Source organism: Emydura macquarii, unplaced genomic scaffold (assembly GCF_026122565.2).
Source record: "Emydura macquarii macquarii isolate MOO-44397 ecotype Brisbane River unplaced genomic scaffold, CSIRO-AGI_Emac_v2 contig_1390, whole genome shotgun sequence".
Lineage (NCBI taxonomy): Eukaryota > Metazoa > Chordata > Testudines > Chelidae > Emydura > Emydura macquarii.
In genome coordinates this window covers 14,818,935-14,834,659 of record NW_027131527.1, presented here as the reverse complement: position 1 = coordinate 14,834,659, position 15,725 = coordinate 14,818,935, and the positions used below count along the sequence as shown (strand labels likewise).

General features: G+C 40.2%; 1 protein-coding gene across 4 annotated transcripts in view; it reads left to right on the top strand.

Moving 5' to 3' along the window:
* Positions 1-14,797, top strand: part of DNAJB12 (DnaJ heat shock protein family (Hsp40) member B12) — a 30,038-nt gene extending 15,241 nt beyond the window's left edge. For 3 of the 4 annotated variants that reach the window (XM_067552723.1, XM_067552726.1, XM_067552725.1), the window contains exons 4-9: positions 678-863; positions 2,650-2,729; positions 4,525-4,634; positions 10,130-10,302; positions 11,509-11,660; positions 12,765-14,797. In XM_067552723.1, coding sequence (XP_067408824.1) covers positions 678-863; positions 2,650-2,729; positions 4,525-4,634; positions 10,130-10,302; positions 11,509-11,630 — 671 coding nt within the window. In that variant the 3' untranslated portion in view covers positions 11,631-11,660; positions 12,765-14,797. The remainder of the gene's footprint in view (positions 1-677; positions 864-2,649; positions 2,730-4,524; positions 4,635-10,129; positions 10,303-11,508; positions 11,661-12,764) is intronic. The other variant, XM_067552724.1, reaches the window with a different exon arrangement.
* Positions 14,798-15,725: the final 928 nt, after the last annotated feature.

Below are 15,725 nucleotides of genomic sequence, written 5' to 3'. Positions count from 1 at the left end.
TACTTCTGTGAAATTATATTTTTAGACAATAAACTTGGAATCCCATAATGTCATTTTTAGAGTAAATTTTCCAAGTAAAGTCATGCTTCAATATATCATTTCTCATGGCTCAAGAAATTAATCTGAAAATTAATCCTTACAAGTAAAAAAAGGTACTCTGCAGAGTTAGGAACAGAAACTCGTAGGTAGATAGGGGAGACCTGATGAAGAGCTCTGTGTAGCTCAAAAGCTTGTGTCTTTCCCCAGCAGCAGTTGATCCAGTAAAAGATATTACCTCACCCATTTTGTCTGTCAAATAAAAACAACTTTTAAACTCAGTAAAATGTAGAGCCAGTAACCTTGACAGTATCCTTCCAGGAATGTATAGTTTCTGAATCATCTGGAAGGATATCTCTGTCAACCCAGGATTTTAATGAAATAGCACTGTGGGTATTGATCCTTGGTTTGAGTTAATTAATGTCTCAATCATTTCATCAAATGGCCTTGTTGTCTTCTTCTATTTGCATCCAGCCTCTAATACTCAGGGATGATAAGTACCCTTTTAAAGAGGTCGGATAGTTGACAATGTAACCTATGTAATGGCACCTGTCAGTTTGCAGATGCAAAACTTCTTCAGAAAAGGGGACTGTATTACTAGGAGAAAGAGGTTAACTGCTTCTTTTCTGCCACTATTTCAGCCATTGGTAATGCATATGCAGTATTGAGCAATTCAGAGAAGAGGAAGCAGTATGACCAATTTGGAGATGAGAAAGTCAACCTTTCCAGACATGGACACAGTCACACAGACTTCCACCGTGGATTTGAAGCTGACATCTCACCTGAGGATCTCTTCAACATGTTCTTTGGTGGTGGATTTCCTTCTAGTAAGCCTGCCAAGTTTTAATCTGCTCTGTTGGGCAGGGTGGTTCCATTCGGCTATCTTTGCTGCCAACCTTGTGACAGAACAATAATGCCATAATGGTTTATTTGGCAGCATGAGGGTGATGAGCTGTGTTCCTCTCAACAGTTCAACTAGATCAGAGTTCTCCTTCACAAGTGATTGTCCATTACTGACGGAAACTACATGGTTAAGATTAGAGCTCTGAGAACTCGAACCAGGGGACAAACAGCTTGTTGAAGCAGCAGGTAGTGTCATCAGAGCTGGAATTCTTATGCCCTCAAATGGATGTTTGCATCCTGGTCATATTCACCTTTTTAAATTTGGCTTAAACATTTTTTTAAGTTACTTTTTTACACTAGTTTTTAGAAGCCTATTTTGAGGAAGTATTAATACCCTCTTCATAAGAATAAACATACTAACTTCTAGGCCACTAACCACAAGGAAGAGATCTCTGTCCTACACTGCTTCTTCAACATCTGCTGTGCAGCACAACTAAGACACTAAAACTAGCAGGTATCAGTCTCCAGTTCTTTCACTCTACTTTCATATCTCTCCCTTCACAAAATTTAGTCAAAATATTTATTTCTATATATATGTCAAGGAGGTACCAAGTAGTCATGGCTTCCCCATTCTAGCCAAATCTAATCATAATGAACATTTAGGGACTTCTCTAGAACATGATTAAAATTTGTTCAAACTGAAATTAAATCTCTATATTGTCTATATAAATTGATCAGGGCAAGGAGTTGTCTCCCAAATACCCTTTGTACAATTGTCACCATTAAAATCCTTACAGTTTTCCTTTTACAAGCAGCTAAAGTTATTGTGTTATTCCCTATCCTAAGTATAGGTCTTACCTGAGGAATAGCACAATAACATTAAGTACTTGCAGAAGCATTCATAAAGCTTTTACTAGTATTCATTGTACTAGCTTTAATGGAGTAGGTGTTCAAGTGAAGGAACTACTGAGATAACAGAAAGATCACTGTTAGATTTGGTTATAATTTCTTCTTCCCAATTACCTTGTGAATTCATAAGCAGGGTAATAGTAAGGTTTTTTCTAATATTCAGAACTACAGCTAAGTAGAGACAACAGATGTAGAAACTTTATACTTAATTATAAAAGGAAGCAGTTTTTTATGTTCGGGAAACTAGGAAAAATTACTATTATTATGACTTATTGGTTATAATCTAAAATTCAGCACTACCCAGTATTGAAGAAACTTGCACAGTGTCTCCATCCACCCTGAAGTCCTCCAGTTTGGCCACACAAATAATGTGGACCATCCATCAATTACCCTTCTACTTGGCTCTCTTCCACCTTGGGAATAATCTTCTGGTAGTAACATTGTTTAGTTTAGGACTCGCCATGCATTTCCTAAATGCTTACCAGGCAGTGAATCCAAATTCTTCCTTAAAAATCCTTTTATCATCCCTGCTGAGTTGGCATTCACCCTCACAGCTCAGCCAACCCTGTCAGGTACCCTTTTTAAAGATGCCTCCATTATTGTTTTCTAGGGTGACGCTGCAGTGTCATTACTCGGTGGCACCTGGCTAAAACTCCAACCAACATCTCAGGGTGGTTTAGGTGAACATTTCTGAATTTCATTGTGATTTGTCTATGCCTAATCCGCCCATGCGTTGCATTCTTAATCAGGTAGGATGATGTAGAGTGTGCACAGTTCTTTTGATCTCATCACCTACCAGGCTAGCTGTCAGAATGTCTCAGTATTCTGGATTCTTTTTAATTGATTTTATTTTGCTCACAGGTAATGTTCATGTATACAGCAATGGCAGGATGCGATATACCTACCATCAAAGGCATGACAGACGAGAACATCAGGGTGATGTAAGTGGAGACAAGAGCAAGGGGAAAGTAAAAAGGTTTTAACATGTGCAACCAAAAAAACAGGTTGCTGTCAAAGCCATTATATTAAACTGGCCATTTGGTTTTCTAGTTTCCTAGAAAAGTGGTGTACTTTTCTAGTGTAGTGGAAAGTGAGTTTAGTTTTTTTCTATCAGAGTTGCCTGTTTTCAACTACTAATAGTTATACTCCCATGACTTTCATATGCAGATGCAGCCCATCAGAGTGGATCCCATTTAAATAATGGGAAAATAAATGTAATTTTATGTTTGACATAGCATCATATTGAAATAAAATTATAGCATCAGCCAAATACACTGTGGCTGCATTTTTTTAATACGGCATGAACCGAAGTTTTCTCTTTTACTAAACACTTAATTCCAAAAGTCAGATTTCTCTTGAAACAGTGAGCAGAGATGAACTGAATAGGGAGGGTGTACCCACCTTATACATGAATCCTCACAACATCTACACCTCCTTATTTTGCGACCCAGGACGTGCTGCTTGCAGGTGTGATGCTGTAGTGTTGACTCATCAGGGCCATTTGAAGCTGTTATAATCTAAGACTGCCAGAAAAATAACAAAGATGGTGTGATCATGAGCTTGGAGAGGGATGGTTAGCCAAACACCTGTCTTATTCAATGACTCTCTGGTACCCATATGTTCTGAGGCAGACTGTATGAACCAAACCTGTTCAATACATGAATTCACACGGAAATGCAAAACCAAAACATCAGAGAAGGGACCTTCAGACTTGATGACACCAGGAGACAGAAAATTTAAAGATTTAAACATCTACCAATTTTTCTTTTCTGTCTGAACTCTGAGATTTGTTGCTCCTGATTCTCAATTTACCATGCCACTATCTTTCCAATTGAGCACTAGACAGAGCAGTACTTCCATAAGACTTCTCATCCATTCTTCTCTTTAATTAGCCAGGAAGACACTTTATAGTGACAGGAGGCATTTCTATGCCTCCTTTTGCCACAGAGGCCAAATGTGCTGCTTCTACAATGCTCCCTGCCCTTTCTGGCTAGGGAAATGAGACAGAGGGGCCATAGATCTAACCCAGATTTCTTTCATGGCAGTGTAGACCATTAAACTCTGGGCTGATCTACAGTATATTTAAAAAAAAATACCATTGGGTGTTTTTTCTTAGATCTTTGGGACCAGATCATCTAGATTAGCGTGAAGGGAATTTAAGAGGTGAGGCAGAAAGGGAGGCATACTCATCTTGCATATCATTGTAATGGGGAGCACTTTCTAAGGAAGCTATCTAGTGCTGTGGTACTAGTCCCTACAGACTGAGAAGGACATGAAATATGCATTAGTGACTCCTAGATAAATATTTAAATATAACAATGACATGAGTCCTTCCAAACTCATGTTCAAGACTTTTTTCCACAAAAAACGTGAAGATGGTTTGGGATGAGTAGGACAGCTTTAGCACTTGCAGGTACAGTTTCAAAGTAGTGCTCAGGGATTTAACCCCATGACTGCCATTACTATTGGTGGAAATCACTGGGCAGTAAAATTCCCACAAGCTGCTTTGGAAATGTACTCTTTATGCTCCTTTTATTTTATTTTATTTTATTTTTTTAAACCCTGTAGAACAGTCTGTCCTGTTGCGTCTTTGATTAATGCACACATTTCCCACTCACATCAGTGAGATCAAGAGCACAGTATGATTGGGTGTGTGAGGGAGGGGAAGATACTAAATAATCTTGTGCATGTTAATGTATTGCTGACAATCCATTGTATATTTCTGTTCCCCTTCAGGGTGGTCTTGGGTTGTTTGTCCAGCTGATGCCTATTCTCATCCTGATCATTGTTTCAGCTCTCAGCCAGATGATGGTCTCCAGCCCACCTTACAGTTTGAGCCACAGGCCGTTAGTACCCATTATTCTCATACATATTTAGCTTGGCGGGTGGGCTGGGAGCAGGAAGAGTGATTGGAAAAAAGAATTGGCATGTTAGTAGTTGGGATCTTCATATATTATTTTCACTTTTTGGTATGTTTTCTTGTCTCTCCTTTCCACTGTTCCTATTGCTTTCACATGCCCAATAACATTATGTAACACTTGTGGTTGTTGAGAAGGATGACTTGGAAATCTGTTAGCACCCATTGTCACAGTCAAAGATGGCAAGTCAATGAGCAAAAATAAATCTCTTTAATCCCACTTTTCTTTGAGTGGCTCTGCATATTCCCACTTTTGGATATTGCACCACCTCATGTTGCCTGACAGTAGAAGGTTCTACAGGAAGTGACCATTAGAGTACTCACACGCCCTCTCCTACTCTCCCATCAGTGTTTCTGAATGTTCTGAGGAAAAGGCTATATAAGAGGACACGGTGTCCTCTACCACCTCAGTTCCAACTGCTGTGCCAGATGGAAATAAACTGCTCCAGTCCATTCAGATCCAGGTTTTTTTCCATTCTTCCTGTCATGATTAAGGATAAGATTTTGTCACGGATTCCATGATTTTCATAGACTTCCACGGCATTTTCTTCAGCTTCAGCCCCAAGGCCTGGGGTGGAGAGAGGAACTCAGCTGCCAGGGTGGAGGCCTGGAAGCTCTCAGCCACCATGGGCAGTGGGGGTGCCCCCCCTGCAGTCAGCCCCCCTGTTATTTTTAGTAAAAGTCACAGACAGGTCTTGGGCTTCTGTTAATTTTTGTTTATTGCCTGTGATTTGTCCATGATTTTTACAAAAAGTAACCACGACACAATCTTAACCTTAGTAAATATAGATAGTTTAGTTATTTAGTAGCCCGGTTCCAGATTATGTTGGGACTGAAGAAAAAGAAGAATCTGGGATTCAAGAGATGTGCTTCACGCCCAGCTGTCTTCCTGGTGTCGGACTACCACGTTAGGAATCTGAAATGCTTGGGAGAGGGCCACTCTCCTGGATGTTCCATCTCCCAGACTTTCACACCCAGAACTTTCAAGGAATGGCAGAACAGATTCTCCTTAAGGCCCTTGAGGTAGATTTCCAGTTCTGGGCTCTCGTTGGATCCAAGGTCTAAGAGGCCAGTCTCGGCTCCTGTGACTTCCTCTAGCAAGTCGAAGCAGCTTAAAGATTCCAGAAAATTGGAACCTTTGTCTGGTCTAGCTCTGGATCCTGCTGAATGGAGAGAATTCTAGGATCTAACTGAACTTGCATTCAGATGAGGGTAAACAAAACTGAAACAAAGACTTCGTTTGTGGGAAGAATGAAGAAAATTCTTCTCTCTCTTTTGAACTCCTCTTGTAATATTCAGCTGAGGGCTCTGGCTCTGGTAAGTCACACGCCAGAACATGGAAACGCTCTGGAGCATTGTAATGGTTGGTGCTGTTCACTGCCATGTACAGAGGACATTGGCTGGATTCCATCCTCTTGTGCTTTGGAGCTGGGAGTGTTGCACTGGTCTTGTGCTTAGCTTTTGGAGGAAGGAATTAGTTTGTATTGCTCAACGACAAACGCTTTGGGCCAATTAAAGACCAGTGTTGATGAAGGATAGAGATACAGGTGATGCCTTGAAAAGCACTAGTTATCGTGTAAGGAACAATCCTGCATTGCTAGGGGGATGGACTAGAGGACCTAAGAGGGCTCAAACAAAATACAGATGCTGGAATAAATCTGGGATTCAGTGGGCAATGTTAGTTGAAAAGTACGGCTAAATTTGAGCATAAAAAAACAAAATCACTGTTGCTCTCCTTAAAAGCTTTAGTGCAGTTTGCCCCCAATACAAGGTATAAACAGAGTAGAAACTCTTTTATAGAATTGTTCTCTATTGTAAACCAATTTAAATAGACTGACGGAAAAGTAGCACTATCGCAATCTAAAACTAACTGGGAACTTCTTAGCACCACTTAAAAAACCCCCAGTTTCTGAGATCTGCATGAGTAACAAGAGAGTTCAGAGCACTGGCAAATATTGAGTGGTGGTTGAAGGTACTCTCGAGCGTACTTACAAGTGATTCTGTAATCACTAAGTGAAGTGTTGCACTCCTTAAGAGTCATAACCCTGGCTGGGGATTGTTGGAAGGCACAGTAACTCATGCTCCCTTTCATGTCAGAGATATGATTTAAAACCCAGTCACAGGTTTAAAATCTCTAACGTGGAGGATGATAAGGATTAAAACATAGTGATCAGTTAATTTAAAATTCTGTGGGTTGTTTCATGATAAGCAAGTGGCCAGTATTTTATACCTGGTTTTTTTGGGGGGAGGAAATTAGCTGGTATGGGGATTCCTGGCATATAGGGGGAGGATGAGAGATACATGGAATATTATTGCACAGTTGTGTTTGGTTGCTAATAATCCATATGTCGTGTTCAAAGTCGGAGATCACGTGAGCGTGAATATACTGTGTGTGTCAAAACAGAATTTCCACATGTTTACGGCTTCTGTCAGTCACCCACCCCACATAGTTGGAGCTCAGCTTGCTTTTCAGGAGGCCTTGCACAACCACCAAAGGTCTCAGTCCAGGGAACATATTTATGTGATTTTTTGGAAAGACTTCTTCCAAAGTTGTGCATTTCAGCTAAATGGCTTTTTATTCCCCTGAATTAAAAACATGTTTGCTTGGGTTCTTTATTGAAGCAATGGATGCTGTTTGCTTATTAGAAATAAAATGCCCTATTTGCCTTAAAATTCAGTTATGGTCAGAAAATTGGGTATATAAAAATTTACCCCTTCTTGCTCAACGTACTATATCCTCTCCCACTTAGTATTTAAGTTTGATCTGCTTATTTTACTGACAAAACAAGTTTGTACTTATATTAGCCATGCAAGATCAATACAGAGATGGGAGAGAGTGAGCTTGATTTCTGACTTGCATGTGACAGCCGCCTCACTAAAGGAAGAACATTTATATTGGAAACTTCTTATGAGTACTTAAAGGGTGGTGTCACATAGAGTTGCTTAATGGAGATGGGGTTCTTTGTACCAGTTTCACTGGTTACAGAATCTTTAATAGTGATGGTGTAGGATGCATAAAGAACCCAGCTTAACTTTCAGATCCCAGGCCAACTTTGTGAACGTGGCAGTTAGAAACACCAAGCACATTTGATAGGACTCCTTGAGAGAGGATAAATCCTTGAGAGGATAAATATAGAATATCGCAATGTTATTTTTATAGTCTCTGTTCTGACTGTAATTACACTTTAAAACATCTTGTTCATGTGTGTTCTATATTGATGAAGATGAGGCTTATATATGAAAAAAGCTTTAGCCAGGTGTGGGACCTTAGATGGAGGAAACTTGCCAGCTAGTCTCCTCCCCCGGTAGCTGAACAGGAGAACAGGCGACTCAGAGCCCTACATTTTTCACTGCCACTGAATCCTGCTCCATAGAGCAGTTTGTAGGCCCACTCTTACTTGGAGACCTGCAAGCTGTAAGGCTCACACTGATGCTAGAGTTGATACATTGTTTTCCTGTATAGACTTGTAACTATTTAAGAATTTTATACTCTGCCTGTTAGAGTTCAGCTTTTGCCACTATTTTTAACCTACGTTTTCAAGGACCTTGCTGTGGAAGCATGGTATGTCTCCTGCCACAGGCTCACCACTTGCTCGCCTTTGTCAGGGTGTGCACCCCTCCCACAGAGGGGACTGAACTGAAAGCCCATGTATAGGCTGGGAAAGGCAAGTGAACCAATTTCAGAATCTTAGTGTTTGCTCATGAGAAGCAAATCAGCTGTTTCATCCAAATGGGAAAAATCCCAGAATAAAAATGTCCTCTTTTTTGCATGTTTCAACCAAACAGAATGAAACACAGGCGTGTAGTTGTGGTGTCAGTGAAACTCTGGAGGTGGAGTGAAAATGCACTCTTCTGTGCCAGCAGATAGTGCTGTTAGCTCACAGAGGTAGTCTGCTCCATTGCCTTGCCTTTTGTGAAAAACTGAAATTTGCACTTGCCACTTGTCTTGACACTAAGTGGAGCTTAGTGTTGCAGCGCTGGTCAAGAGGTTGGAATCTGATTCAACAGCCAGAAAGGGCTGATTGATTATATAATTATGCTATCATTGAGAATGGTAGACGAGCTCCTAAATTGTCAGACAAATCACCTTTTTATCATTCAGCTCCCTTCATAAGCCCCACTTGTGCCATGTCTTTCAACAATAAACAATAAAATAATTGTCTTGTGTTTTTAAATTTGCACCACCTTGATATTTAATCGTAGCCTGATGGCATGTGTCTGAATCATTGCTTGTCTAACTTGAGGTTTTAGGCTTCTCGGGTCGTGTTCCTCCTCTAGTTTTTACAGTACCAAGCAAACTCATGGAGCTCATCAAATGATAAATATAATGATTCTTTTCACGTGTACAAAATGCAGTCTCCTTTCTTGACATAACACACAGGACTGTGATTCAAGCCTGTGAAGAATCTTGGACTTTGTTTTGAGTGGCAAGAAGGGCATGCTTGTTCCCCTGTTTTCGAATTAGATTAAGCTAAAGAGGAACAAGGCACTCTTTTGGTATAAGTGTGTCCACACCTGGAGTTAATCAGAAACAACTCCATGTTTAGACAGCCCTTACTTCACATCTGTAGGTGAACCTTTCTGAGGAACATATCTCTACATTTACTCTGGCTGAAATGTTGGTCAGTGAATTAGAAGAGAATACCCTTTTCCCTGTCTTGAATAAAGAGGGAAGGAATTGGGAGGAGGAGGGTAGGGGGAAAGGGGAACCTACCTCCTTTTCTGCAGCAACAGTGGATGCTACAACATGTTGCTAGATAGAGCAATGTGCCACTCTGGGGATTAGTAGCAATCTCCAGTGAGAGGAGCTGAGGGGTGGATTCATCAAGCAGACAGCCCTATTGAGTAAGCTTAGCTATCAGGGAGTTTTGACAGCAGTGTCTTTGTTCTACTTTGACCTACATTCTGACTTCATTCTGTGAACAAATATATTTCTGAAATACTGGTTTGTCTTAGTCTTCAGCTCGAGATGCAACAGCTTCAGAGATTCATAAATAGACACACACAACATCTTTTGGGCACCTCATGAAGGAGAAGGGCCGTGTGCTTGGGAAGGAAGTAGCAAAAGGATTTCAAAATCTAACTGCTGAGGAGCTGTTGAAGATTGTAATGAGCACTTAATTCTGAAACATTTATGGAGTCCTCTGGCAGTCAACACCTAAGATACCCCAGTGTTCTGAAGCACACCCGGGTAGCTAAGGGGAGTCTTGATTGGTTGGCTAGGTAGGTTTAATTTCCACCCAGTAGAATGTTCCACTATGTCAATTCCACCAGAGCTGAAACTCTCCTTACCAAAACTGCAAGTGTACAGGAAGGATATGTCCTTTGAGTAGATTGATAATGCATATTAGGTATTGCTTGTCCACAAATTTCTACTTGGTGCTTGAATAACATTTACTATTTTGGCTTTTCTCCCTGGACTAGGTCTGTTGGTCACATACACAGGAGAGTGACCGAGCACTTGAAAGTAGCTTACTACGTAGCTGAGAACTTTGCAGAAGAGTACACTGGCACAAACCTCAAAAATGTTGAGAGGAGCGTGGAAGACGATTACATTGCAAACCTTAGAAATAATTGCTGGAAGGAAAAGCAACAGAGTGAGTGGCATGGTGGAAGGAATGGAAACCTTTTGGGACCACAGAAAGTCTGATTTGTGTTAGAAAAAAGTCCTTGAGTAGAAACTGAGATACATAAATCTCTGATAGCTCAATCATAATTTCATTGCCGTGTAGGACCTGAGGCAGCCCATGGGTCCTGTGTCTACAACTATTTGATGACAAATCAGTCACCTCTGTCCAGTATAATATTTTTAAACAATATTATAGAAATGATCAGTACAGCAGCTACATTTGGTGGAGCTTCTCTGCCATGTCAGTGGGATATGAACAGAATTCTCTGATTTCCTGAGGGATGGGAAAAGTAGGGCCAGGAGACTCTCTCAGGAGTTTCCTGATGTTTCCTTATTTATAGCCCTGTGGTTATCATGCCATTTTAGAACAAAGTGATTTAGTGCTTACAAAGCATATATCTTTATAACCCTTTATAACCATATCAGAGCATCTACAAGGTGAAAAATGGAATCCTCCTCATTTTCAGAAGTTTTTTTTATGACTGTGTAACTCTCAAGGGTTTATCATCTAAGATAACATTTTATTGACTCCACCATCTATTGACCCCTTTCTCAAATGACTGTACAATAGCAGATGATTACAGCTGCTTTGAACTAATGCCCAGTGTGGGATTTGTGTGCAAATATATTGGCATTATTATTTGTATGGGATAAAAAAAGAGATTCCAAAGCTTTCTTGGATCCACACAACATGCTAGCTATCTTTCTGCCCAAGAAGTGTTGAATGTGACACCTTTTGGGGCCTGACATTGCTATCCTGAGTCAACCAATGTTGTTGCTGCAGAGCGATGCAATGAACTAAGCTAAAGTGATAAACTCTGATTCACCATATTTCTTCTTCCCCACACTATCAGGCTACCCTCAGTTCCCCCATGTTGTTCATTTATTACACGAGGGCTACTTCCAATTCCCTCCAGATATCTAAAGCTTCCCTTAGGATGAGCCATTGCAGTCCTGCTGACAAAGATCACTTTCATTCAGTTCCAAAGGACATCAGGTATTCCCTTATCCTCTCACTGTACTTCATCTGGCCCTGAAGAATTTGAGGGCCATATCATGTTTCCACTGAAATCAATAGGAGGTTGAGGAGGTGATACATTTGGCCCTTGGTGAATACATCACACTTCAAATCTTGGTGGATGATTGTTTTAATGTTGGAATTTTTTCTTTTCAGAGGAAGGCTTGTTATACCGGGCACGTTACTTTGGAGATTCAGATCTGTATCAAAGAGCACAGAGGATGGGCACCCCAAGCTGTAGCAGACTGTCTGAAGTTCAAGCCTCCATGCATGGATAGTCACTAACAGACTACTCAGCAGAGGTCTAAGTACGAGCTAGTGATTTTCCTGTGACACTGAAGCATGGCACATCATTGATTTTTATACATATTTAAATCTCTAGTTGAGCTCTAGATCTTCATGGATCTCTCCTCTCAATGGACTTGTATAACAAAGAGAAAGCATAAGCCTCTGTCAAGCATATAAACCTTCAGTGGGATGGTTGGTTTAATTTGCATGCTAGCACCACAAATGCTCTTCCAGCTCTCATTTGTTTCATAGCATTGTGGCTGTCAGATTTCTGAGTGCAAAGTGAAAGGCTTGGGCATGTTTGTGAGTCAGGGGGAAGTCAACTGAGAGTACTAGAGACTCATGGTGTCTTCACAGCACCATGGCATGGTAAACCTGAACCAGAGCACTGTGGTGGCAGTTTAAATGGCGTAAATGAAAGTAGCACAAGATTACTCAAAGGAGGACTGTATACAAATAAATTAAAATTTGGCCTAGGGCGTGGAGTCTCTTTCTCAGTCATTATTTGGTCTGATTTTTGCAAAAGCAGGAACTAACAGGATGAATATAAAACACACAGGCTTTCCCCATCTCCCACAAATTGAATTGAAAGAAGGGGCTTATTAGTGGGGAACAAAATGAGACTTAGCACCATATTTTCAGATGTGCGCACACCCATTACACCTGCAAAAAGGTTATTTTGTATGTCAGGCATATGGTCACTTCAGTTGTGTATACAAGTAAGTTAGGAGGGTTAGGGTTGGGTTTTTTGGCAGGTAAAGTACGTTTGTAAATTTAGCTCTTAGTATCAGTCCTCTGGAGCACATTCTGAGCTCATGTGTCTGCCATTCTTGAGTCTGTCTTCCATTTAGGATTTTTCTTCTTTGATATGCCCTGTACCTTGTTTTGATAACTGTTCCTGCTCTTATTAAATGGAAACATTTTAATTAAATTCTCTCTCTCTCTCTCTCTCTCACTTAGCATATCTGTGGTCTAAGGAAGAGTGTAGCTGTAACAAAGGGCTGCTTTAGCATTTTTCAATTAGCCATGTTACCTGTAATTTGATGGAGGGGGTGGGGAAGGTGTTTTCTGTTAAATTATTATCATGGATTGGAAACTGACACCATTACCACTTTTATTCCCAGACTCTTGAAAGGCCTGAAGACTTTTGGTGAAGTGCACTGAGCCAAGGTGACAGACTTTATATTTAAAGAATCAAACCTTAAATTAAAATGGAATTGGAGAATTAGCAACGCACAACTGCCCTCTCCTCTCTGTCTCTATCTCTATCTCTATCTCCAATGTGAGATGCCTCCTGCAGCAGTTAAGAAATAAAACTGCCTGTCTTCTCCCCATCTTTCCAACACCACTAGAGTGCGACAGTCTGGTCTCTCCTAGGATACAGCAACCATGAGAACAAGTGTAGAGTATAAAAAAACAAACTGCCGCAAGCCATGAAGCAGAAGGAGACCCTTCCATGATTGCACTGGTCACTTCGAACGGAGAGAGAAATCGCAAGATTTTTTTTAGGACTAAAAACCAATTAAAAAGAAAAGAATCAATCTATTTAGAATTAATTTATAGCTGTATGTATGTTGTACTTTTAACTATGCAGGGATTGGATTAAATTATTTAGTTTTCTGCCCAATTTAGTAACCAAACTGTAAAGTGTGAACTCTAGCCTGTTTTGGGGGGGCCATCCAGCCCTGCATACTTGTCCTATTTCAAGTTGCCACATTTGATAACATTGCATTTATTTTATTTTATTTTTTATTTTGGTGAGAAAAATATAACTTCGAGACTTTTTCTTTTTTATAAAAGAATCTCTAAATCTGTAGCAAGATTATTTCTTAAAATTGTCCAGACTTCTGATTTGTTTTTGCTATATTGATTTAATTAGTGACAGGTCAACTGAGTGCTGGATTCTTGTACAGCAAGGAGAAGATTGTCCTAAATGGTCTTAGCTCATCAGTGTTCGGTTTGGTGTGTGTGTGACTTTTTTTTTCCCCGGAGTCCGCATTATTTCTGCTTTGTAATCAGTATGCAGCATTAGTTCTGTAAACAGGTTTTGCCACGAGCCCTTTTGTTCTTCTCTTTCCTAAACTCAGAGTTCCTCATCCAGCAGACTGCTAGTTGGAATATGGCTGTTATCTTGGCATAACACTTCTGATGTTTAAACCTGTATTGCCATCTCAAAAAATCAGAGCCTTGGATTGCTTTTGGTGAAAGCAGTTTTGCTGGGAGATCAGAAAGAGAGGGATGGTTAATCCCCAGTTGCTTAATTGGGCTTCGCAGTACAGCTGAAGCTAGATCACCACTAAATTTTGCCCATTTTATAGCAATGGTTTTTGCCCATCATGCATTTTAGAAGCAGAAATGATGCTGCTAAAAGCCTTGGGTTTACCTGCTTGAGCAAGCAGGCCCTGGATTAGAGCAGTGGGTAGTGCTCAAGATTATTATAAACCCAGTGTGTCTCTTTGACAAGTGGAGTGAGAGAAGCAAAAGTTGAATGAGCTAAGTTACCATTAACGGCATAAACTGGATTCTTCTCTGCCCTGATGTTAATTTTTGCCTAAATACGTTTCCTATAAGAACTGTTTTCAGAGTTCCTTTATGCGGGAAATTTATCAAAATAGCAACAACTGCCAAGTAAGGTGGTGAGGGGCTGGGAGAAGAGTGAAAGGCCAGATGGTTTTATTTCTATTTGTTGTTTGAAATGGACAAGCTCTATTTTTTAACTGGATATTTATTTAGCAAAATGGTTCTGAGTCCTCCTGTTCATTGTAAGCCTTACTATCCCATTATTGTCATAAATCTGATATGATTTCAAGTTTTAAAAGATATCCCCAGGTCTTTGGAAAGGGGTATGTTGGAAATAAAACATTTTGGAATAAATGCTGTTTACAGAGGCACAAGAGCTACCCAGTGTTAAGAGATGTTGGAGGGGAAATGTGAGGGACAACTCATGTTTGCAAAAGGTGCTGACATCTTGCAAAATGGCACTCCTGCTCCAGTGCCCATCCACCCAAACCTTTTGATTTCTCAACTAGATATCCATGGATGGTAAGCGCTATGTGCAATAAAGCATAGATCCTAAAGGATACTCACAGAATCTGTATTTCTTGATTTAGAATGAATTATACAATTGTACATCTATAAATAAATGTTTATAATGTGAGAGGGTGTGACTGTTTGTGCCACTTGGTCTGTTGTCTTGTGTGCTGACAAGTAATTAGTGGGGAAACAAGTCAGAGGTGAGGACAGTGCAAACAGTTACAATTTCTGACATGTCACCTGTGAAACTGAGGAATGCACCCTAACAATGAATTATGCAGAGTTGATGCAGGATGCTTTTTCTGCTGACCACACTGCTGCCTTCCAAGGTTGGCAAAGTCCAGTTGTCAGTGACAAAGGGGATTAAGCTTTCTGCAGGCACAAGCAGCATGAGCTGTAGAGCTTTCTAGTATTGTGTGTAGAAAGCTACTGTATACTAAAAATTAGAATTTAAATCATCTGATCTGTTTGTTTGTAAGGAATTACATTAATTGTAATATGCCAGTTTTCCATACAAAGTAAAGTTCTGTCATCAGCAACTTCATATCCCCCCCCCCCCCCCCAATGGTTTTCTGTTTTGGGTAAATGCAGTTTAAAAAAAAAAAACCACCACCAAATAGATTTCTCAAAAGGAGCCAGAAATTTGTGAACATTAAGTCAAGCTGTAACCTTTAAATATCAGAGTTGAGATTTTCAAAGCTGACTCTGGGATTTAGACACAACTACCATTAACTTCATTGAGAGTTGGTTGTTCAGATTCCATAGTTGGCTTTGAAAATGTCAACCCAGCGCTCCTGTAAATAGTAGATGGAAAGGTATGACCCTTGCTAGTGAAGGAACTGTTGTAGTTCTAAGCAATGTGTGATAACTTGTTTAGACACTTCTGAACCATCCATTATAGTGTCTTGCTGCTGAATTGCTAGTTAGTTTGCAGGAGGAGAAACTGCCTCAGTAAGCTACTGCTCTTTGCCTTGGGCTATGGCATTTTCCTAGTGCTATTATATTCAACAACAGTGAGCATGTTATTGGAGACTGTGCTGCAGATGTACATA